The following is a 24,421-nucleotide window of genomic DNA, read 5'->3' on the forward strand; positions in this document are numbered from 1 at the left end:
GATTCGTTTATAAACATTTTGGGCTCTGTATAATATGTTGCCTAGGGCCTCAAAAGGCCTAGAACCGGCACTGTTGACAAGCAAAGAAAAACTCCTGCTGGCAAAAATCATGTTTTCAGGACAGCGACTACGCTGATGATGATCCCTAATCAGCAAACTTTGCACGTAGAGTTATTGCACAATCCCTCTGCATCAGGAATCAGTGGAATCGCTGTCCAAGGTGCTGAAAACAACGGGGGTCACATTAAAGGGACATTTTAATTTCACTTAAAAAAAAAAAAACCCTCATTTTATCATCTACTCAGGCTTATGCGTACACCCTAGACAGTTTTTTTTAAAGATATCGTGGGCACCTCACGTATTAGAAAGATAATATCAGTCACCAGAACCAAGGCTAAAATGGAGTTTGAAGTTACATTGGGTTTGTATAGGAAGGGGGGCAGGTAAAATGAATATCAAATATGTAAATACTGAATTGAGCAACTTAAAAACTGTCTATTTTTTGTTAATATCAGTTAATATTAGAAATGTTAACCTGCACCTGGCTGCTTGGTTCACCCCACTCACGTGGTGGTGGTGTGTGTGTGTGTGTGTGTATTTACTACTGTATGTGTGCGTATGTATTAAGTATATTTTAGTGCTGTGTGTGTGTGTGTGTGTGTTTGTGTGAGAGAGAACTGGAAAGAGAGAATGACAGTAGTGTTTTAACGTTGCTGTTGGGCAGAAACCTCCCATATCCATAGTTGAAAGATATGTTGTCTTGCTTCGTGGCGTATTTTGAGCTTGTAGATCTGCTACTTTTGACATTTTTGAATTTTGAGCGTTACAATAGCATGGTGCGTGTGTGTGTGCGAGATAGAGGTAGGGGTGAAGTGTGCTGTACTGTACGTTACATTGATTAACGTACACAAAGACCAATGGAGTGTAGGATTGTCACATAAATTACATAAATGTAAATATTTGCAGTAATCGCAATTATTTTGTCATAATCGTGACCATGTATTTTTATGCATGGACATTTGTCCATGCATAAAAAAAGCAGAAATAGCAGATCTACAAGCTTAAGAGTTTGTAAGCTTGTAGAGTTACTTCCACAATTTTGTAAAGTATAACATTCATAAAAAATGCCAGTGATTTCTTGGTATATTTCAGTTACTTTTCATACCTGCCCTGTGCACTCTTATTACGAAACCTAAAAAGGCAAACGGAATTGTAACTTCTATTCATAATATTCTAAATCCCAACACCAAATACACAATTTAATCGCAAATTATGTGTGTGACAATATTGAATCGTCAACTTAATTAAATGTGTAATCGTGACAGCCCTAATGGAGTGGAGTCTACGATAACAGACAAACTGGTCCAATGTCAGCAGGTATATTCTGCGTTTAGTGATTCAACTTGCATATAGAACACATTTAGTAACATTTTGGATGAGAGAAGTGTGGGCAGGAACCCCTTTTGGTGTTTTAGAACTGTAGAATGTAGAACTGCTGGTAGTTTAGTCCATCTCCTTATAACCCCTTCTTTGTTCCCCAAACTGTACGTTTAATTTTATTTGTTTATTTTTCATGTCATGATTATGAATTGAATACCCAGGACCTGAATGGAAACAAGACAGCAAGGACTTTTTTCGGTGATCCCATTGGACGCGTGTTTGACTGTATCCTGTACGGATTACATTTCTGACAATATAATATGAATACAAGTATTCAATCAATCAATACCTCCTTATATTGGGACATCTAGATCCTGTGGTCAAGGTAGGACACCTACTGGTTAAAGAGAGGTATTGCATCAAAGACAGTCAAAGCAATGTAACCAGCTGTCACTCTGCACAAACAAGCTGTCCCATTAGGCTCAGCAGTAGATCTTTCCACATGAAAGTCAAGGATTGCCACGTGAATCTTAATTTATTCTCCATGATACCAGGGTGTCCCATATATCATATTCAAGTGTACAAAGCCGCAGATAGTATATGATTGTTGTCATGTCCATTGTTATCTTTTTTTTCTCTCGTAAATTAACGCCCTATACGTGATCATACTACAGCGTCACACAAAAGTATCTAAAGTAGCAGGTCCGCAAACTCAAAACACGGTACGAAGAGACGCATTTCGAGCTTGTACATCGGCTACTTTTGAATTCTGAAAGGTTCATTATATCCATATTCAAGTGTCCACAGTTGCAGATAGTATATGAAAGTGAATATCCAAGACACCAAGTCAAGAGAAAAAAACTCCTTATCTTTAGAGTGTTTATGTTGCGACTGCTGCAATTATACACAAGTTTATGACGATTTATAGGCGCATAGATTTTCAATACAGTAAAATCAAAAACAAAACAAATAATCTGTAAAATGTCTGTTACATGATTTTTAATACCGTAATCTGAAAACAATACAATGTTTTTGTTTTTTTATAAATAAAGGCTTTTCTGATTTGGAATTATTAGTATCCATATTATTAATTAGTATCACAAGTATGTTTAAACAGTGCCCCCCCCATCCCCCCTTCCAAACATTAGTACTTTTATACAAAATGGCCAAACTGACGTCACAGTTGGGTTGCACAGGGTGGAGGTGGAAGGCAGACATCTTCCCCGACCACACTGTGTATAATATCATTCATTGCTGTCGGGCAGCAACCTCTTTATGTCTAACTTTTTGTGTTCTTCCGTAAAACCAACGCCCTACTTGATCACACTACCGCGTCACACAAACGCATCAAAAATAGAAGATCTGCCAGCTTGAAACGCGCGTGAAGCAACATGTTCTGAGCTTGTAGATCTGCTACTTTTGATATTTCTTTTAATTCCAATCCTGAAAAGTAACAGGTTTGGAACTGTGAGGTTTCCACCCGACGGAGACAATATCCTGTTCATATTATTTAAATGTTGTTCACACATTACCACCATGCATAGTTTCCAACATGAATGCCAACATATGGTGGAAATTAAAATGTATATTTCCGGGTTTTTTTATATAAGAACATGAAATACTAATGTAATCATCATGGATCCTTTTAAAGGCCGAGTGAAAACACAACACATTACTTTCGATTATCCTAAAATCAGTCGGGTTTATTTTTTTATTCAAATAATTTCATATTTTTTATTTTGATCCTGATTTTGATGTTTTAAAAGAAAAATCTTTGAATTTCCTATCCACTCCATGGATTATATTCTAATTATTTCTGCATAAATTCTACCTTAATTTGTTCCCTGGTGGCATTATGTGGATTGAGTTCATCATATTTTTGTCTCAGTATGTTTGCAGAATGAGCTGTAAACATATTGGAAGGTATACCTTGCTTGTTTCACTATGCCATCGAGTTGTTTGGTAGCAACAGACAACGCAATAAATAATTCTAATTTAAATCCACACCCACAGGGCACTGAATTCTATCACCTAAAAGCTGTGTGTAAAATCGTTTTTCTTCTTTACGCTCTTAGAAAAAACATTAGCACCATCATTTGGAATGGGAGTGTAAGTGTACGTGTGACATTTTAGCCTAGGCTCCAGATTGACATCTGCTCAGCAGTAGTGGAGAAACAACTTCAAACTACAACTCACTGCCCGGAGGGAAGCTTCTAGAAATCAGAAGCAATCACATGATTTGGGTAAAGAAAAACAAAACAAAAAAAACAAGCATAATGACTGGAATCAAAATCTGACAAAACCGTCAAAACTGCGACTAATCCCAAGGCTGAATTAACTTGAGCCCTACATGCTTCGTTGTGAGATGGATGGCGAAAATAGGTGATCTACGAGGTTACAGCGTGCCAGGGTGCGCTGTGAGCTTGCAGATCTGCTATTTTGGAGAATTTCTTTCGAGGTTTGCGCCCAAAGTATAGAGAGGACAGGTTTAAAAGTGGTTAATATGTCTGTGTTGGTGCTGTGGTGCTATGCAGGGATCCAATCCAAACCACGTCCATGTCTCATTCGGCATGAAGTCTAAAGCAGCCATCCCAGGAACACTGGTACTGTTCTGTCCAGTTCTACCAGAATAATGTATTTTCCACCGGAAAAAAAGAGAAGTTTGTGTGGTATTAATGTTTAAAGTGGCTAATGGGTTAAATGACCTACTGGATATTAAATAATCCACCAGGCACTATGACCGGTGGGATACAAGGTTAGGTTTGTTGCCTTTGCTACTGAGACGGAGGTGAACAGTTCCAGGACATCTCAAAGCTTCTCCGCCAAGAGAGAAGAACAGGACATCTACTACCAAACAAAGGCAGAAGGACCAGGGTTCTCAAACCTTCTCCTCCAAAGAACAGGGGAAAAAAGGACATCTTCAAACTTCTCCACCAAGAGAGAAGACCATGACATCTCCAACGTTCTCCACAAAGAAAAGAAGAAACGGGACATCTGAAACATTCTCCATCTAAGGCAGAAGGACAGGGGTTCTCCAAACCTTCTCCACCAGAAGCAGAAGAACCGGGCCCAGCAGTCTTAATACTGGTATTGGGGTTTTGGTGAACTCTTAACTTTATTTCTGGGTTAGCCACTACATGTATCAATCATGGCTCACATGCTAGCATCATGGCTAGCCTTTCAATTGAGATACACAACTTCATAGCTGATCAATGTTAGCGTCAAGCTTTGTAGCTTTAAGTTCCTCAGCTAGCTGGCCGTTGACGTCCCAAGGTTCACTTCCAACATGTTCCGCAAGCTAGCGTTAGCCTCTAAGAGGCCTGTGGCTAGCGAGCGCTGGGTTATTAGTGTTGGCGAACTAGTGTTAACTTCGCAGCGCTGGGCTGTGGTTGCTTTTGTCCATTTCTTTATTTGCGTCCTTCATCAAGGCAGAAAACACCTGGTGAAGAGACACAACGTTAGTCTCCGCTCCTCGAGAGCAAAAATGAGGAAACAGTTAACATTTCTAGGACTGTCAAACGATTGATTTAAAAAAATATATTAATCATGATTAATCATCATTCGAAATTTGTCCAAAATATGCGCCGTAACCACTCAGCCTACGGTGCCCCCACCCCCAGCGAGTGAGTGATAACAATGTGACTCAACTGCCCCAAGCTCCGGTTGACCGCGTGTTGGCCATCACGGCGGTGAACAGCGTGTCTCCCTAACACTTTGGTCTACTTTTCTCAACGAAATTGTCCGAATATCAATTTAGTTATCGATTTAGTTATCATAGCTTCGTTTTTAGTTTGTTTGTCAGTGAAAAAAGGCAGTCGACAAACATTTTCCGTCATAATCTACGAAATAAACACTGGATAAACAACGTGACTCACCTGCCCCCAGCGCCGGTTGCCGCTGACCATGTGCGTGTTGGCCATAGCGGTGAACAGCGTGTCGGAGGCCAAGTCTTCGGGCAGCCGGCTGAGGAACTGGGCGATGTGGATGAAGTCCATCTGCAGTAGAACCTCCTGGAACAGCCGCAGGATGCCGAGGCCCGTGCGGAACAGGCTCTCCTCGCCGTCGCGGCAGAACACGTCCCACACACGGCACGCCACGTCCAGCGGCAGAGACTTGCTGTACAGCGTGAAGATCCTGCAAGGGGACCACGTATGGACCAATGGATCAGTCAGTCCAACACATTACACATAGCAGTGGTTCTCAACCAGTGGTCCGCGAGGGGGTTCCAGGTGAATGATGGATCGTTAACTCTTGAGTGTAAAATGAAATGATTTATTTTTATTTTACTCAAGTTATATTATTGTTAAACATCTGCATTACTTAATTTATAAGAAGTCTACACAATTAGAGAATGTAGAAGATATTTTGATCAACGTTTGCCTGTTATCTCTCCTAATGGTACCACATAAATACAGCATAGAATTGTGGACAAAATGTTATCCAACGATAACAAAATATTCTTAGGTTTTGGGTATGAGAGGCTAAATCTCATGAAATGGTGGTCCGTGGCTCAAATGCAGATTAAATAATGGACCTTGCCATGAAAAAGGTTGAAAGCCCCTGGCATAGGTCTGTCACCATTACACATTTAATTGCGATTGTCACACAAATAATTGCGATTAACGATTTAACGGTGTATTTGGCATTGGAAAGTTATGAATAGAAATTACAATTCTGTTTGCCTTTTAGGTTTCGTAATAAAAAAGTGCACAGGGCACATGTTTCTTCACCTCTTGCTCTGGAATGTTGACCCCAAGTACTTAAAATCCTTCACCCCACTGTTCCGCCACTCAACTTATTCTCATTCACACACTTGCATTGTGTCTCACAGCTAACCTTCATTCCTCTCCTTTCCAGGGAAAGAACAGACATGAGACAACTCACCAGTCAATGAGATAAAGGTCAGGGGTCAGACTGTTGGTCTGGAAGTGGTTGAACAGATGAGGAAGATTCTCCTCGAAGAACACCTCGAATGCCGCAAAGTACTTTAACATCTGGAAGACAGAGAGAGAGAGGAACAATATAGTAAAGGACTTCAACATCTGGAGGGCAGAGAGAGAGAGGAACAATATAGTAAAGGACTTCAACATCTGGAGGGCAGAGAGAGAGAGGAAAAATATAGTAAAGGACTTCAACATCTGGAGGACAGAGAGAGAGAGGAACAATATAGTAAAGGATTTCAACATCTGGAGGACAGAGAGAGAGAGAAACAATACAGCAAAGTACTTTAACATCTGGAAGACAGAGAGAGAAACAATATAGTAAAGGACTTCAACATCTGGAGGGCAGAGAGAGAGAAACAATACAGCAAAGTACTTTAACATCTGGAAGACAGAGAGAGAGAGAAACAATACAGCAAAGTACTTTAACATCTGGTTAACATCTGCTAGATTTATACTTGCTTACCAGTGGGGGGGGGGGGGGGGGGGGGGAGACCCAACATACCCAATCTACAAGGTCACAATATTTTGTGAGCTTTCTTGCTGCGTTGTTAGCTTGTAGATCGGTTGTTTTTTGGTGAAAGAATTTGGTGTAGATTGAAAAAGAACACACCAAGTACAGTGTAACTCAGGTCCAGAGGGTTTAAGCCACTTAGACCTGTTGTAAACTATACACGGTTATACTGTTCAATCCAGGAGCTACCTCTGTGTCTGTGCGTGTGTGTGTGTGTGTGCGTGCACATACCAGTTCGTGGTCGACTCTGAAGAAGGCCATTTGACAGGGCTTGTTGAGCAGGTTAGCGAAGGTGATGAAGGCCTCAGCCTCCTCCAGGTTTAGAATCAACACCGCAGCAATGAATGACATGCCTTGCACCTGCACACATGCACACAGAGGCACACACACACACACACACACACACACACACACACACACACACACACACACACACACACAGTTAAGAGGACAATAGCATGTAATTGGGGCAGCACGAGTGGGTGTGTGAATGTAATGCACAATCATTGTAAAGCGCCTTGGATAAAGACACTACATAAAAGCATGATCTACCATGGGCATGTTTTCCCTTGGAAAAACACTCAACATTAGAAATAAAATATGTACAGGTCCGCTCTGTTTGAAGTTGAACGTGTGTGATTGTGTTTGTTTGTGTGTGTGTGTGTGTGTGTGTGTGTGTGTGTGTGTGTGTGTGTGTGTTCAGACTCACATAGCCAATGTCGGGTCTGTAGCAGGTGTAAGCACCCAGGATACTATGGAGTAAGTCATGGTAGGGACCACCCTGAGAATGAGAGAAAGAGAGAGGGAGAGAGAGTCTGTGTGAGTCTATGAGGATATATGTGTCTGTCAGGAACTAATCTCGCATAAAGCCACCAGGTGACCATATGGACCCTTACAGGTCTGAAACCCTGGAGTTCCATATCAACATATGTCATTGAAGACATCACCAATAGGAGATAGCACTCACCTGTCCCCAACCACAATGTACACGCAACGGCAGTGACATCACTTTGACATCACCATTACGTCAACCTCTAAACTGATGCTATTTCTGGAGAAACCGAAACAAGAACGAAGCACAAACCTTCGCTACAGAGGTGACCAACAACCAATTATCTAGTTAGTCATGGGAGGTGACCATGAACACGGTAAGGGGTCCCTGCCGGACTGGAGGCAGTGGAAGGTGGAGGGGACGCCGCTGGAGTTCACCCAGAAGAGGCTGAAGGCCAGGGGCCTGTCAGACCCGTGGGCACGCAACGAGGCCTGGAGGTACATGGGGGGCTTTTCGCGTGCCGTGACCCTGTCGGACGTGCTGCTCAGAGGGTTCAAGTGGGGCTTCGCTGCCTTCACGGTGGCCCTGGCTGTGGAGTACGCCCTGTTCCCACCAAAGAACAGCGACCACTGATGTCTCACTTCTTGCCCTCAACAAAAGAGACGCAGTTTGAGAAGGTAGTGCCTAAAGACATTCCATCCGACCAGAAGAGAAAGTGCACTGCAAAACGCTCAAGGTTAAACTCCAGCTGCGCAGGGTTTCCTCGTGCTGAATGCATGCCTGCAGTCCCAGCTCTGACCAGCGCTTCAACATTGGCTAGCTGTTCTGGGGGCTTGGGGATAGATACCCCATTGAGGCATCGTTCAAGTTAGCGTCCATTGCCAAATATGGAGATCCCTGATGTCATCGATATGACATCATGCGCCCGCACGCACGCACACACACGCCCAAGCACATACGCACACACAGAGCGTGTACCTTCTGGAATATGAAGAGTGAAGGGAAGGTTCTGGAGATGTCCAGTTTAATGAGGTCCAAGCTGGACTCTCTGTCTGCCAGGGACGCTCCCTCTGAGAACACACACGTCACATGTACTTTATTCAAGAAATATAACAATACTAAAAATAATGTACAGTATTATTATAATGTATACAGACAGGCAGGCAGACAGACAGTTTTTGGTGTCTCACCACTCTCACTGTCGTTGACAGAACTGGTCTCACTGTAGCTCCTACATTTCTCCTTGGCTCTGGACAGAAATATCTCATACAGCTCTGCACAAAACACAAAACACACAATACAACTCAACACTAACCATGGCCAAAATGTAAAAGCAATCTCGTGTTTCAACTGCCATGTTCCAATAATGAAAATGATGCCTTTTCAAATATTACAGATAATACAACAGATGTTGTTGTTGATGAGGACAGTAGAGAAGTGACCATTTTGGAATTTGGATGTGGGTTGTACATTCGACCACAGCAGGAATGAGAGCTAAGGCATTGGATAAATTCAATGCTTCCTTTATCTGTATCCTGAAACACTTGTTGAGTTTCCCAAGTTTAGCATCTACTATTGTTTCTGTTCAAGAATGTATTATCTTGTTAAGATTTTAACACAAATAAAGATGTTAAATTTGTATGTGTTTCTGTTTAACCACTTGAGAACTATAGCATCCATATTCTGGAGGCACATTTGCTGAAAATAGCCAATCTACTAGCTCACAACGTGTGAGCGTGTGAGCTTTTGAGTAAAAGTGATTGTGTCTGTGCGTTTTATAAATATTTCAGCAATGAAAAGTGTGTGTGTGCGTCCGTGTACCAGGTGTGATGTTGAGTTCGTTGGCGATGGCCAGACTCCACACTCTCCCTCGGACGCTGGGAGGAAGACCGTTCCACCAGAGGTCTCTGACACGACGAGACCCCTTCCTACACACACACAAACACTATTTGTTAGATTTGATTATGAGTACCAATCAGTTTTCAAAACCTTTCCATAAAATGTATTCAACCCCATTTCCAGGCATATAGCAATGATACAGTGCAATAACCAGGCTCTGTGCTATCAATGCTCTAAGACTGACTTTTTGTCACCTGACGACCTGTATGCATTAGGCCGCACTCACACAGCTCGTGCATCACAGCAATACTTTTTACCATGTTACATATGTCAAGTAACACGTTTTTTTGGACATGTTTGATCTATTCCAAACCTTTTCCAGGCATGGAAGGAGGAGGCAATCTCCTAATTTAGAAATATTCCAGGAATTTCATGACCGTGGTGGAGCTTAACGCTAAAAATGTATTTCACCCACTGCTTTACACATGTAAAACAGGGATGTTTTCTTAGTTAACAAGTGTTTTGCTAGTTTGGTTTGTTGCTCAACCTGTCTTCTCATCAAGGAAAGAACATTACATTCTCTACTATCGCCAATATAAACCCTGAACCCCCCCCCCCCCCCCCCCTCCTTTAAGGACTTGGCTATCTGCTGCCCTTTTTGCACATTTAATTTTTATTTATATTCTTACATTGTCTTAAAGGACTTGCCATTCAATGCATTATTGATTTTCAAAGTGATGTGTATTATGTGTATATATAATGTGAATTTGTCTATTATGACTGCACTTTTGGGGTTCTTGTTGGCTATGTTATTTGCATCAACACGGACAGAGGAAGGTGTCGCACCCTACGGACACTATAAAACGTGACACTTCAGTTGTTGACAGCATAGTATAACGCTGCCGATGGCTATACGCCGAAACGTGTACGTTGTGCTATCTGCTCTGCAGCTACTATGCGAATATAAAATAATAAAAAGTGCCTTAAACCAAAGTGAGTGCTGGTATTCTCTCCTGAGAGAATTTCTTGTAAAACAGGGATGTGACAATAGACGGATTCTGGTTCTGAAACATGCGTGTGTGCACACAGAAACACGTGTACGTACACAGAGTCCCAGTGGGGCAGTATTTCGTTGTTCCAAATGTGGATGGCGTGAGCGATACTCTCCTCCTGGCGGTACCTCTCCTTCAGCTGGCGTTTCTTCTTCTGAGCCTCCTTCATCTCTGAGAGACACATACAGTACGGAGAGGCGTGGACCAATGACACCACAGATTAGAGCAGAAAATAATAATAATAATAATCTCAAGACTGAATTTTTTTTTGAAACGTTGTGATATACGTAGGGGAACCCCCCAAACCTCGAATCGGTCTACCCATGTCCTAGAAAGGGATGAAAGTCGATGTAAGAGCAAGAAAATCGTGAATTAATAACATGGCGCGCTAATTTGTGGGGTGGTCAAATGGTGTTGTCCCGAAGTTGCCTTGACTGAATGTGTGTGTGCCGAGCCACTGAAGACACGTACCTCTTCTCTTGGCTCCAGCCACCATCTCCTCATATTCCTGTTTGTGTCGCAGAGCCTCTTCTTGACACTTAGCAGGCAGATTCCTGCACACACATACACACACACACACACGTTGATGAATTGAATACACAATATTGTGTTCTTATCTTAGCTTTAACAGATGTATCACGTGCCGTTTACATTTCTGACTAATAAGAGTATTCAATCAATCAATGAAGTTAAAATAAATACGTTGGAAGTTTCAGGTATTAATCACTGATCTGACATCTTTTGTTATAAAATTACATTAGATGTTCACATAATGCATACATTCTCTTACTTGGTAAAACAAAGAAACAACAAAATACAAAGCTAAGTGTCTAATATTTTACATGTATTTGACATGTATTTTACGATCATGACATTTCAGTGACATTTTTAAAAACCTTGTCTTGTCTTGACATGACACCGAATGCAGAGCTGTGTCACGACCATGAAAGTTTAGCTGACGACGGTCATACAAATAATTGCGACTAATTGTGATTATGTAATAACTGTGACAGGCCTAATATAAGTGGTAATGTAATAATAATAGTATAATAATGTAATGACAATAGTAGAATTACGTAATAATTAACAGTATAAGTGTCAGAGACTCACGGTGGCCTGTCTTCCAGGATCAGAGCTGTGGTGGAGAGGGGCTCAAACTCCAAGTTCCTCCTCTTCCCCGCAGCCACAGGGGGGCGCTGTGAGCACGGCAGCTCAGTAGAGCCCCTCAGTTGGTCCTCCTACACAGAACAACACAGGAAGTAATGTTAGATTCAGCTGGTCCTCCTACACAGACATATATAAAGGGTACTGTACATGACCATAGACATATAAACGGTAGACGCCTCTTCTGGCTCTGGGGCGTGTGTTCTCGAGAGGGGGCAAAGCTTTCCCGAGATTACTTGCGAGCTTGCGAAGCATGAGCGGAAGCTTGCCAGGCTTCCGGGTGCGTCACGTGCGGACGTTTGGGTCGGACAAGTCCCGGAATAGATGCGCTGTGGCAGCGTGGCGTAGCGTGCCTCCACACGTGGCTCCAACAAACTGCAGGGGCCAATGAGGCATCTATTTATTTAATATCCATGTACATGACTTGTCTGCACCGCTGGGCAGTGGAGAGCGACGTCGCCACATGGCGGCCATCTTGACTATGGTGCATGTACTTTTAAAATAACCATAACTTTAACCGATTTTCAAACGGTTTGGTTTCGTATAAACGTCAGATAATTTGGGACTTTCATGTAAAAAGAAAGCTGATAAGCATCCTGAATCATAGGATTAGCCACATTGCTAACATTTGCAAAAGCATTACCAAACATTTTGTAAATCAGTCAAGATTTCAGCAGGTGTTTTTGTTTGAGCAGATCACCAGCTACCATATAACGTACCAGAACAGTTGACTGTTGCAAGATGGCCGCCCCTTTAACTACTAGCTTTAACTACCAGCTCTGAGTGTATGATTAAAAACGGTTCTGGAAAATGTGATGGAAGTGATTCCTGGTTCCTCAATGTTGGATCCGGTTCCCGGATCCCAACCCCACCCATGATTCACCACTAGGTGCTAAATGGTACACAAAACATCTCCCCTGCTGCTAGATCTTGCAAGAGTGCGTTGCTGGGACAGAGGGAAGGTCGATGTTAGTTTTTCTCATTTGTCTCCATGAAAAACATTTTAGTGCATGAATGTCTGAATGCGTGTGTGTGTGTGTGTGTGTGCAGCCAACCACAGACGCTGTCTAAGCAACCAAAAGTGCACAAGTGTGCATTTTTTTGTGCATGTGTATGCACTTGGATATTCCCTATTTAAGCCACAGAGAGAGTATGTGTGTGTGTGTGTGTTTGTGTGTGTGTGTGTGTGTGTGTGTGTGTGTGTGCGGGCATTTGAGAGGATATGAACAGCTGTTTAATCCTTTAATGCGATTCAGTAAATATCCACCAGGGGGCCCCCAAAGGAAACAACTTTCCACTGGTGGTGAGTAAGACTGCAGTAGTTTTGTCAAATATTTTACACTGTGGTCACAAATCAAACACATTCCAGACTCTGCATAGTTCAAATATGGCTATAGTAACACGCCTGGAGGGACCTCTTAATCCTTGGCGTTTTAGGGGTCTTGATTTTTTTCATGCCAAGGTCCCCTTAGCTGAAATAGAGATGAACCCCCCGCCCTTACCCCACCCAAACACAATTGTATACTCACACTACATATTGTATACAATTGTGTTGCAGGTTACACTTTTTCATAGCGTAGCTAGATTCATAGACTTGTTTGACAGCAACTATCATCAGTGTATGTAGGATTCATGTTGTGTTAATTTTCAGACGTTTAACCACTTTGAACCCTCAATACTTGGTAAAGTTCACCTTTCACTCTTTACTTGGTCTGCTCTTTTTACCCTTTTACGCCTCGTTATTTTATATATTTTAAATGTTAACACTTCTGGTGTGGTCTGTGGCAGTTCTGGTGTGAATACATATCAATTAACCCATTCTGAACGGGAACCCGTTTTAGTGTTAGCATCATGTTATGCTTTAGCTATTGAAAAATAGCAGATCTACAAGCTCATAGCGCGCCACCGAGTGGCGCGCTACGAGCTTGTAGGTCTGCTATTTTTGAAAAATCGAAGAACGACTGACATTTTTAGAATCTGATCTCAGGTCAGAATGGGTTAATCAGACCAGTGTGTGTCCGGTGGAAACCTCGTGTGAATCTGATCTCAGGTCAGAATGGGTTAAGGCTGTTATAAAGGGTTGTATATCTGTAAAGAACAGATACTGAAGCTGTAATCTCTTCTCTCTTACATTCCTCCTTTCCTATGGCCTCACCTCTTCTCGCTCCTGTGTGACGTGTCCTAACATCTGTGTCGTCTGGCTGACTTTCACCTCATGACTCATCAGGCTGGAGAGAGTGTGTGTGTGTGTGTGTGTGTGTGTGTGTGTGTGTGTGTGTGTGTGTGTGTGTGTGTGTGTGTGTGTGTGTGCGCGCATTACTGAGGACTATAAGCTCCCACAAGTATAGTGGAAATTGAGAAATCGACATTGCGAGGACCATTTTCCTACAAGAAAGCTGTTTAGTGTTTAATCACTGAAAGGATTATTTCAGAGATACGTTTACTAGGGGAGAAAAAGATCCAGGTTGGTTGGATATTAAGTTAGGCTCAGATGATTAGAGTTATATACGCGATTTGTGTCATACACAAAATAGACGATCTACAAGCCTGTGGGCTTGTAGATCTGATGTTTTCCGGCTTTAGGCTAATGGCATTCATAAAATTGCAATCCTAAAATGTTGATGTCCTCACAAGTATAGTAATACAAATGTGCACACGTGTTTGTTTGTCTTGAATCACACACACACACACACACACACACACACACACACACACACACACTGTTCTGAATAGTCAAAGTACATTTCCAAGTGTCTTCCAAGGTGCTGAATCAGAGTCTTTCTAATCACCTTCCAACCAACAGCCGAGCGCAGCACTTTTCATGGCAACCTGCTAATTTTGACCTAGCCTTGACGAGCAGTCTTGTCCAAAGGATACAATGTAATTTAGATGCATGTGATGTAGACAGATGCCAGGATCATTATATACTGTAGATCAGGGGTATATTATATTATTATATTGCTATATTATTATATGACAATATAATGTTATATCATTGACCTAAAAGGCGGATAGTATGATAATTAAAAAAAAAGGTTATTCCTATGTCTTTTTCAGAAATGACTTTGGACATGTGGAAAACTTTAGTTAAACATGCAGATCACGTACTTTACCCGAGTTAAACCATATCTTCTGATATTTGAATGTTTTGAAATGAAATATAATCGCATACTGTGTTTTCTTTCCATTAGCCGAGCGTGACAAAATAGGCTACAGCTTGTTGTTGTTAAGCTGCTGCTCTGAACTCGTGTGAACGGTAAAGATACCACGGTAAGCAACAGATCTACGTCCCGGACCCATACCCTGGAGGGATGCAACGTTCTGATTGGTTCACAAACACACAACTTTCGGTTTCAGCGTGAAACTTCAAAATGAAATGCAAATGCATATTTTTCATTTCACTAGGTCTTTAAATACTGTATCTTACTATTCTTACCCAGCAGTCAAAACACATAAAACTTCTATATCTATAATATGGAACGACAAAGACAGACATTGAAGTTGTGTAAATGGCACAGGCATTCAATTCAATGTTTACTTTGACCTGATTATAGCTCACTAAATCCGTGTTCAAAAAATGATGCATTTTGATTACATTTCAGATGATCAAAAAATAGATTTATGAATAGACCCGTAATTATATGACCATGAGCAAACATCGTCATGAGACCAGAAGAGACATTCTTCAGACGAGCTGCAATGCTCGGAGCTCCATGCTTCAGGTCACATGATCATCAGCTACTGTACACGATTCACAGAAACAGAGTGGTTGGGTTGTACTGTAGACAGAGTGTAGTCTTCAACGTTTTTCAGCCCAAGGACCCCTTAGCTGAGAGAGAGCTGAAGCAGGGACCTTCACTATATAAATGTATACAATTGTGTTGCAGATTAAACTTTGTTCATAGATTTCATATTCACTGGATTGTTAATTCATGTTAATTGTTTTTTACCACCTTAAGAAAAAAAGCTGCTCTACAAGCTCACATCGCATTGTTCGTGACTGCTTTGTTAGCCAACTGGTCAGATGGGTTTTGGTAGCTCGTCTGTCTCATTCACACAATTACAAACAGTACAGTAAATGGTGCATTTAGATAACGCCTTTATCCAATGATTGTGCATTACATACAAGTCACCCATTCACACACACATTCATTCACCGACGGCGGAGGAAACCATGCGAGCCACCAACCTGCTCATCGGGAGCAATTAGGGGTTCAGCGTCTTGCTCAAAGGACACTTCCGACACCCAATCTGGTGGAGACTTGGCTGTAACTGCCTGGGAAAAGCGTCCACTCTACCCCTGAGCCACTGCCGCCACATCACAGGTCCGAGCTGGACGCTATTGAATGAGTCAATCTTGTGTAATGAGTGAATGGATTTCTGTGTGTTTGTGTGTATACGGGGGGGCTATGGGGGGGGGGGGGGGGGGGGGGATTGGACACCAGCTGGGGCTGCAGCTGTAGAAAGCAAAAAGGATCTGCCTAGCAACCACACACACAGTATGTATTTTTCATAAATGAACGCACTACTTGATCATACTACAGCGTCACATAAAAGCATCAATGAGAGACGATCCACAAGCTCTACACAACGCGTTCAGAGCTTGTAGATCTGCTAAGTTTGCGGTTTGTATTACTATACCAAAGTACACACACACACACACACACACACACACACACACACACACACATACATACATACCTGTACCTGTTGTTGTGGTGAGGTGGGACTGGGAGGGTCCTCCTTCGCTGTCTTCCCAAACAGCCGCCACCCTGTTGCGTTCTGGCATGGAGGCACCTTGGGCTCTTTGGCTTTCCTAGTGAACAGACTCCTGGAGATCACAGAAGAGAGAGAGAGAGAGAGAGAGAGAGACACAGAGATACAGTGAAACCTTTCCTAGTGAACAGACTCCTGGAGATCACAGAAGAGAGAGAGAGACAGAGATACAGTGAAACCAGTACAACTGATATTATATAAAGCTGTGTACTGTGTCGTTATATTGTGATATGGATCTCCTTTGGCCTTGGGTCTGAAAGAAAGATTGAATTGAATTGATAAACCAGTCAAACGGGGGCAATGTGAGCTGACTGGAGACCAAGGGATGCACAGAAACACCTTTCAGCAATGTGACCCAGAAATAGTGAGCCAAGCTCATTGTCACCACCCAAACCCAATGTAGTGTTTGTTCTCTCTCAAGAAGACAGGTGTCATGACCCACTGCCCTGAACCTGTAGTGTTGCTGTTAGTAGCAATAAACACAGAAGCGCCCAGTCGGGAGGAATGGACTAAGAAAGGGAGAGGAGCCAAACCAAGTTCCCGTCTACACGAAAAAGGAGGAGGGCACCCCCCCTTGATTCTCTACTAGTGGCCAAACATCGGGTCCTGATCTATTTACTACTTACCATACGATATTTGTCAGGTAAATCAGTGAGATAATGCTGAATCTTGGTCTCAAAGGTGTCCTAGGGTGTCATAGCACCCTAGGGTGCCTTGACACAAGCCCAGGGGTGCCTTAGAAGTTAGAATACTTGATAATTTCAGTTTAACCACTTAGACCCTCAATACTACCGAATTAAACTGCACTTGGTGCGTTCTATTTTTTCAGCCTACAGTACACCAAGTCTCTTTACAAAAATAAGGGCCAAGTAGCACCAAGTATTCAAAAAGTGCAGAAAATGTACACAATGACCCACACACCGTGCACTCGCAATGCCAATATTTACACTTTTATTATTTAAATTTCAGGTTTGGTCATAGACTTCTTCTGGAACCAGATGCCAGTCATTGAGCACATTTTGTGCATTTTAATACGTTGATCCCTGCCTAGTACCCACCCGTCTCTGAGCCAATCAGGTGTGCAATGTGCATAAGACTTTGTTTCCTATAAACACCAAGTAAAAACGTTATTTTCAGTCCTAATGGAAACCAGTTTTCCTCGTGACATACTGTGTCTTTGGGGGAAAGTCTTACACATTTACAGGGGTGACCTGAGACAAAAAAAAAGAGAACCACTGCTTTAAGTAGGGCTTTGTCACCACTGACAGAATAAACCACATCAGCGAGAAATAGATAATGAGGGAGAGAGGAAATGCGTGTGACTGTGTCCATGCGTGCTGGAATGTGGAGATCTCAAACACCACGTAATATTAACATTATTTTAATCAAGGACATGAACAATTCAAATGGGCAAAAAACAGAATATGGATCCATGATGTTGTTGAACTGTCTTGTTAATGGACAATATGAAGGGCAGGCATGTTTAATAATGAGGAGTCGTCCAGCTGTGTGTTGCTGTCTGACAAACCGTTTGCGTGTCTCTCTTTCAGACTGTCTAAGTTCTTCTCTGTCTGTCTGTCTGTCTGTCTGTCTGTCTGTCTGCCTGCCTGCCTGCCTGCCTGCCTGTCTGTCTGTCTGTCTGTCTCGAGACAGCAGAGTGTGACATTGTGTCCAGCTGTTGAGGTCTGAAACCACCAAAAACATGAAATGAAACCCAGATGAGGATCTATTCTAAACCCTCAACTCTTCCTGTATTCAGACTCAGTGAATCGTTGGGGTTGTTTCCTGTCCCAGTCAGATGGACAAATGGAAGAAGAGTGACTTTGTTTGTTCTCTCTCTCTCTCTATCTCTCACACACACACACACACACACACACACACACACACACACACACACACACACACACACACACACAATTAGTCAGGCAGGTCATTTAGCCTGTCAGTCACACAACAAAAGGCTGTAGTTACGTGTGAAATGGAAGGCTGCGGGTGATCTGTAAATAGACACAGTAGAAGCTGCGCCTGCATGTGGACTACTGTGTACAGTGTACTACTGTGTACAAAATGTAAAAAGTATATGAAAAAAATCAAATATATTAAAAATAATTTGAAAAAAAAGTAAAAAGGTTGTAGATCGGCTGGTCTGAATTGGTTTTGTAATAATGAGAGAGAGAGAGAGAGAGAGAGAGAGAGAGAGAGAGAGAGAGAGAGAGAGAGAGAGAGAAGAATAGAGGCAGAGAGGAGTCTGGTATGGGAACTGTCTGACCTCAACCACAAAACACTGCAGTGTTGTGCAGACAGCTCAGTGGTCCAAATGGACCCTTACAGGCCTGGAACTCCGAGAGTTACAGGCCCTGTTTAGATGGCAACGTTCTCTAGAGAAAAACGGCAAAAAAGAATATCAGATGTGCCTTCCGTTTAGACGGCAACGGCGTAATCAGGGTTTGAAGACGTTAACAGTGAAACCAGTTAAAGTGAAAACCCCTTCCAGAGTGGAAATCTTTGAAAACGCTCCGCCTCGCGTTGCCATGTAAACGGGGTAACACGGGGGAATCCGCAAACGTCCGCAAACATGGTTCATGACTTATTACATCGGGGCTGCAAACGTGGCCACAGACAACCAACTAACTCCAGTGGGTCCATTTGGGTCCATTTCGTACCGCTCTGCCACGGGTTGCTTGCCATTAAAAATGTTTGAGAACCACTGATCCAGGACCAGCCGGACATAATGCAATGCAACAGATGTGGCAGTAGAAAGGCCACAGAATTGTAAAATAAAATCCTAGCCACCCCCACTACAACCAAGGGCTGTTTCAGAGATTTACACTAAATAGGCCTGTTGCACGTCTTCCTAATCACACGCACGGCACGCATGCACGTTCATCCTGTATCCTGTATGGGTTCACTCTCCCCTAATTGGATTACATTTGTATCCCGACCTGAAAATGCGATTTCTGTTTACTAAAGAGCCAGAGAGACGGGGAGACCCCTGTAACTGGGGGGGAGGGAAAAACAACACTAGTCTATAGCAATGATTACCGGAATCATTAAAGGTGAGCGTGTGAGCATGTAGATCAGTAGCCCCATATGTGCCCTCAGCCCCGGCTTACGCTCATCCTGTAGCTCCGAGATGAGGTCACACACAGTTACCATTCCACTGCGTTTCAGAACTGAAACCAAGGAATTGTACTCTAATATCGTCATTGTCGGGCGGAAATCCGACAATGCACTTTTTGTGTATCTTCCGTAAATGAATGCCCTACTACATACTACAGCCTCCCACAAAAGCATCAAAAGTAGCAGATCTGCAAGCTCGAAAGGCACCACGTTTTGACTTGAGCTTGTAGATCTGCTTCTATTTTTGAATCCTGAAAAGTAACAGTTTCGGACATGAGGTTTCCACCCGAAAGAGACAATATATATATATGAGAGAGAGAGAGAGATGCACTATCTGATCAGTTACAATGGAACTGGGGCATGATTAAATAGAGGATATGATCTGGTTTCTCTCTCTACAGTCATCTGTCCTCTCGTTCTACAATAAAAGCATACATGTGTCATCTCAAATTACATCAGCCACTTTCCTCTCTCTTTCTCATCCTCTCAGTTTAAGAGAAACCATTAAGACTAAAGAGTGTTTACATCTTCTCTACAGGTCTCACTGCATCATACAGGTGTCTGTCTCACTGCATTGTACAGGCGTGTGTGAGTGAGTGCGTGAGTGCGTGCCAGGATTAAAATGTGTGTGTATGTGTCAGGCGTGTATGTTATGCCCTGTATATTCCCTGGGGGCGGCAGGGACACATGTATTCTGATATTGATTGAGGCTGACAGACAGGGTAGCCATGGTAACCCACAAAACCACGAGTGTGTGTTTTTGAGAGACTGTGTGTGTGTGTGTGTGTGTGTTTGTTGTATGTTTGTCTAACCTGGTGAAGAAGTCGGCGATCCCGAACCTCTTTGGCATCAGCTTGTGTTCCGAGGCGTCGCTCTGTTCCGAGAGGTTGTCCGGAGCGCTCTGCCGCCGGCCACCTGGCTCGAACGCTTCCTCTTCTCCAAAATAGAAGCCCTCTGCCCCTCCCCCCTCTTCGGGGGACAACGGGGTAGCATCGCAGCTCAGCGACACCGTGACACTGGGGAGGTTAGTCCTCAAACTCTGAGGTCTGGTGGGCAAACTGAAGTCTGCGTAGCCTTCTTCAGAGTCTTCCTCTTCATCCCCTTCCTCCTCCCTGGGGATGGGCTCTGTGTCGTGGCTGTCGCTGGTGAGGTTGGAGAGGGTCAACGGACAGGACGAGGGGGGTTTGGCACTTAAATCATCCTGGGTGGGAGGAGGGCCCTCCTTAGGAGAAGGGTCCAATGCCTCTTCCTCCTGGGTGGGTGGAGGGCCCTCCTTAGGAGAAGGGTCCTGGGTGGGAGGAGGTCCCTCCTTAGGAGAAGGGTCCAATGCCTCTTCCTCCACCAGGGAGGAAGGAGGGAGCGAGAGTTGAGTCTGTTGAGTGGTCTCCTCTCCTTCCCCGGCAGGGGAATCGGCGGAGTTCGACCCTCCGCCGTGGTCATCTTTGTCGCTGCTGCCACCTTGGCTTTTCACACACAACACGGCTGCTAAACCCACCACAGTCCCAGCGGCTGCGCTTTCTTCCGGCGATTCCCCGTCAGGTCGACGGTTCGAATCTCGCTGCACGACACAGACCACGTCGAAGGGTACGTTTGTTTTGTTCTGGGAGAAATACTCTTCAGAGTCAGAGTCGGAGGACGAGAGATGGTCAAGTGTGGCGTCCGCTGCATCAGGAAGGTGCAACCCGCCATTCGCTAGTTTTATTAATTCCTTACCATCTGCGTCACACAAACAAACAACAACCGCCGCGGGTTCAGACTCAGTCCGGGGCTCCGGTAATAAAGCGCCCCCGTGTTGTTCACAGGGGGACGTGTCCCCGCCCGGCCCAACACTGCATCTGAGGTCATCAACGTCGCCGTTGGGCAGCATCAAGTCCGACACCCCCGGAAACAATTCCACCAAACTGCCGACGCAGTTCCTCTCCGAGTGTTTGTCCTGCTCACAGGGCAGCTGTGCGTCAGCGTGGGTGAGGAGGGAAGTCAGCGACTCAGTGCCAACAAAGTCTGCACCTGGAGTGTCCCCGTCCCCTCCATTGCTCCCGTCCTCCTCAGCCCATACGCTACTATGGTCCATTCCTGCCTCCTCAGCCGTGCCCGCTACGCCATCTTCTCCTTTTCCTCCTTCCAGAGATTCCACAATCCTCCTCCTCCTCCTCCTTTCCTCCTCCGGTGACTCAGCGAATCCGTTGAGGAGGACGTCTCCGTCTGAGATCACCCGGCTGTCTGGCACTAGTGGCTCCTCCTGGAGGAGGCATTTCCTCCCATCCTCCTCCTCCTCCTCCGCTGAAACCAAATCCAACACGATGGCGTGGTTTCCGTCCGGACTGCTGCGGCCCCCGTCTCTGTTTACATTCCTGCCGTTGCTGGTCCCGTAAATGTGACCTTGTTTCCCCGCTTCTCTTTCTCCTTCACCTTCCACCGACTCCTCTTGACCCCGGTGGTCCTCCTCCTCACTCCCCTGGCCTGCATCTGCCCGAACCCCACAGTCACCCTCCTCCTCCTCCTCCTCAGTAACAGCCGGGTATGTGTTGTGGAGGTCGCTGTGGTCTTTAAGAGAAACAAACACACCGCTTATTAATTTATTATTATTATTATTATAACTTTAAAATGTAGGCCTTTAGCAGACATTCTTAATCCAGAGTGTTTTACAGTAAGCAAGGAAAACACGAGGTAATAGAAATGGTGAACGAGGATAGTGGTTCTCAAACATCTTTGACTCCGGTCACCACTGTAAACAACTTTTTCATCCACAGCACCCCTGAAATATTTGTCACATTACCGGTACGTAACATATGTAAATATTTCCCCCAAAACTAGAGAGAATATTTTTGTTTCCATTAGGACAGACTGAAAATAACTTGTATACTTGCCGTTTAACCACATAAACCCCAGCATTCCTATTTGGGGGGAACATTCACCAAAAAATAGCTATTGGGTGTACTGTAAACTGTAGACTGAAAAAGAATGCACCAAGTACAGTTTTATCAATAGACTAAGGGCCTAAGAAAAGTGGTTAAACTGAAGTGACATTGATAAATTCCAAATATTATCAAATTATTCTGAGGCACCCCAGGCCCTGGACTTGTGTCAAGGCACCCACTTTTAGAAGCCCTGGTCAAGGATCATAGGTAAACAAATAAGTTAAATAACCCCAAAAAAAAGAGCGAAAAATAACTATAATCTTCTGTACATTGAGACTATACACAGTTACACACCATGCTAGGTCTACAATAACCTGGCATTTGTCTACATCAGTGGTTCTCAACCAGTGGTCGGGGTCGAACCAGTGGTTCAGGTGGTCCCCAGCTAAATGATGGAGAGATCCTTATAGATCTTTAACTCCTGAGACTGAGAGCATAAAATGAAACCAAATGGATCATTATTTTACGCTCTCAATAGTCAAATTATGGTGAAACATCTGCATCACTTAATTTCTACACGATCAGGTAGATTCAAGAAGAATTGTTATTTTGAACGTTTGCCTGTTCTCTCTCCTATTGGTGTTATACATCAATTACAGCATGAAATTGTGGACAAAATCTTAACCAACAATAACAGAATATAACAGAACAAGTCTTGGGACTAATGGCTATAAAATCGTTGCTCGTGGCTAAAAACAATGCTAAATAAAATAACGGACCTTGATATGAAAAAGGTTGAAAACCACTGATTCCAGGTCATTGGCATCGGTCTACATAACATGCTATCTATGCTATCTAATTTAACTTATTGAGGGTCAACCAGTCACCTTCTTCGTCTCCTCCCCGGTTCTCCTCTCCTGTCTCCATCATCCTCAACCCCGGACCCCGGCGTCACCGCCTCGACCTCCCGGTGCTGCGCGCTGCTCCGTCGGCCTAGCTCTGCGGCAGCAGCCGGCCCCGCTCCCCGTCCTGGTGTCTTCGTCCCCGGCAGTGGAAGAACAGAAGGAGGCTAACATGTTAGCCTGCTGTAGGCTAATAATAAGTCTTCCACATTATTGACGTTATACGTTCACCGCGCCGGGGGGGGGGAGGGGGCGATGTTTATTATAGCATATTAAAGCGTTCCGTTTCTTTCTTAGTGTGTCATAATGTGTCGGAATCCTTTTTAGAACGCGTCTTTTTTAAGGTTTTTGTCTTCTGTTAAATCCCTCCGGTGTTTGTGTCTGCAGCGCGAGCGCTCCGGCAGCGGCTGGTCGCCATCTTGGAATTAACCCCACGTTCAGTGTTGCCAGGTGTTGTGAGAGAAACAAGCAACCAGGTCTATGGAAACAATTCCCCTCAAAATGTAGTTATTCTGGTGTAAAGTAAGTACATTTACTGTACAATTTTTAGGTAACCTACTTGTACTTTACTGATTTCCAGTAAAGTACTGTTAGTACTATAGGCCTGTTAGAAGATACTACCGGTAGTTATTCTGTAGATTATTACAAAACTTAAACCACTTTTTTTCCAAAATATGTGGAATGGGAGTGTATGGACATTATTGGGTTACTTGTTCAGATTAATTGAATATGAAGGACTCCAAACAATTAAGCCATTTTCCTGCAAACAGTAAATATTGAAGTCTGGACTTTTACTTGTAACAGATTATTTCTACATGGCAGTATTATTTTATTTAAGTAGGCCTAAACATATATAACAATAATAATACTTCTGATCTGTGTACCTTTGAACTGGTCTCACCAGTGGGCGGCAGTGGCTCGATCAGGCCTCAGGGGTAGCCGCAAGGTTCCCAGGTCAAACCCGGGCTCCCCCAGAGTTAGTGTCGAAGTGTCCTTGAGCAAGACTCTGAACCCCTAATTGCTCCCCAAGTGCTGGTTGGTGCCTTGCATGGTTTCCTCTGCCATTAGTGTATGAATAAATGGGTGAATGTAATGCACAATCTA

General features: G+C 43.6%; 2 protein-coding genes across 4 annotated transcripts; one reads left to right on the forward strand and one right to left on the reverse strand.

The window, feature by feature from the left end:
* Window positions 1-1,725: 1,725 nt before the first annotated feature.
* Window positions 1,726-23,735, reverse strand: LOC308327800 (uncharacterized protein). 3 transcript variants are annotated; one of them, XM_080781356.1, is made up of 14 exons: window positions 23,303-23,735; window positions 20,370-22,101; window positions 16,369-16,492; window positions 11,608-11,735; window positions 10,969-11,051; window positions 10,551-10,668; window positions 9,428-9,534; window positions 8,797-8,880; window positions 8,585-8,676; window positions 7,544-7,615; window positions 7,066-7,194; window positions 6,265-6,374; window positions 5,256-5,514; window positions 1,726-4,819 (listed from the first exon to the last, which is right to left on the reverse strand). In XM_080781356.1, the coding sequence occupies exons 1-14, from the start codon at window positions 23,343-23,345 to the stop codon at window positions 4,745-4,747; spliced, it is 3,156 nt and encodes a 1,051-aa protein (XP_080637482.1). In that variant the 5' UTR covers window positions 23,346-23,735; the 3' UTR covers window positions 1,726-4,744. The 3 variants fall into 3 exon arrangements, with proteins under 3 accessions (XP_080637482.1, XP_080637481.1, XP_080637480.1); XM_080781355.1 differs by having other exon boundaries at window positions 11,608-11,732; window positions 16,363-16,492; XM_080781354.1 differs by having other exon boundaries at window positions 16,363-16,492.
* LOC308328486 (NADH dehydrogenase [ubiquinone] 1 beta subcomplex subunit 3-like) lies at window positions 7,884-8,239 on the forward strand (the record flags this gene model as incomplete). The annotated part of the gene is made up of 1 exon (XM_080782334.1): window positions 7,884-8,239. Exon 1 carries the CDS (start codon window positions 7,961-7,963, stop codon window positions 8,237-8,239), a length of 279 nt encoding a protein of 92 aa, XP_080638460.1. The 5' UTR covers window positions 7,884-7,960.
* Window positions 23,736-24,421: the final 686 nt, after the last annotated feature.

This window comes from Protomyctophum bolini (genome assembly GCF_963924005.1).
Source record: "Protomyctophum bolini genome assembly, chromosome: 14".
NCBI lineage: Eukaryota > Metazoa > Chordata > Actinopteri > Myctophiformes > Myctophidae > Protomyctophum > Protomyctophum bolini.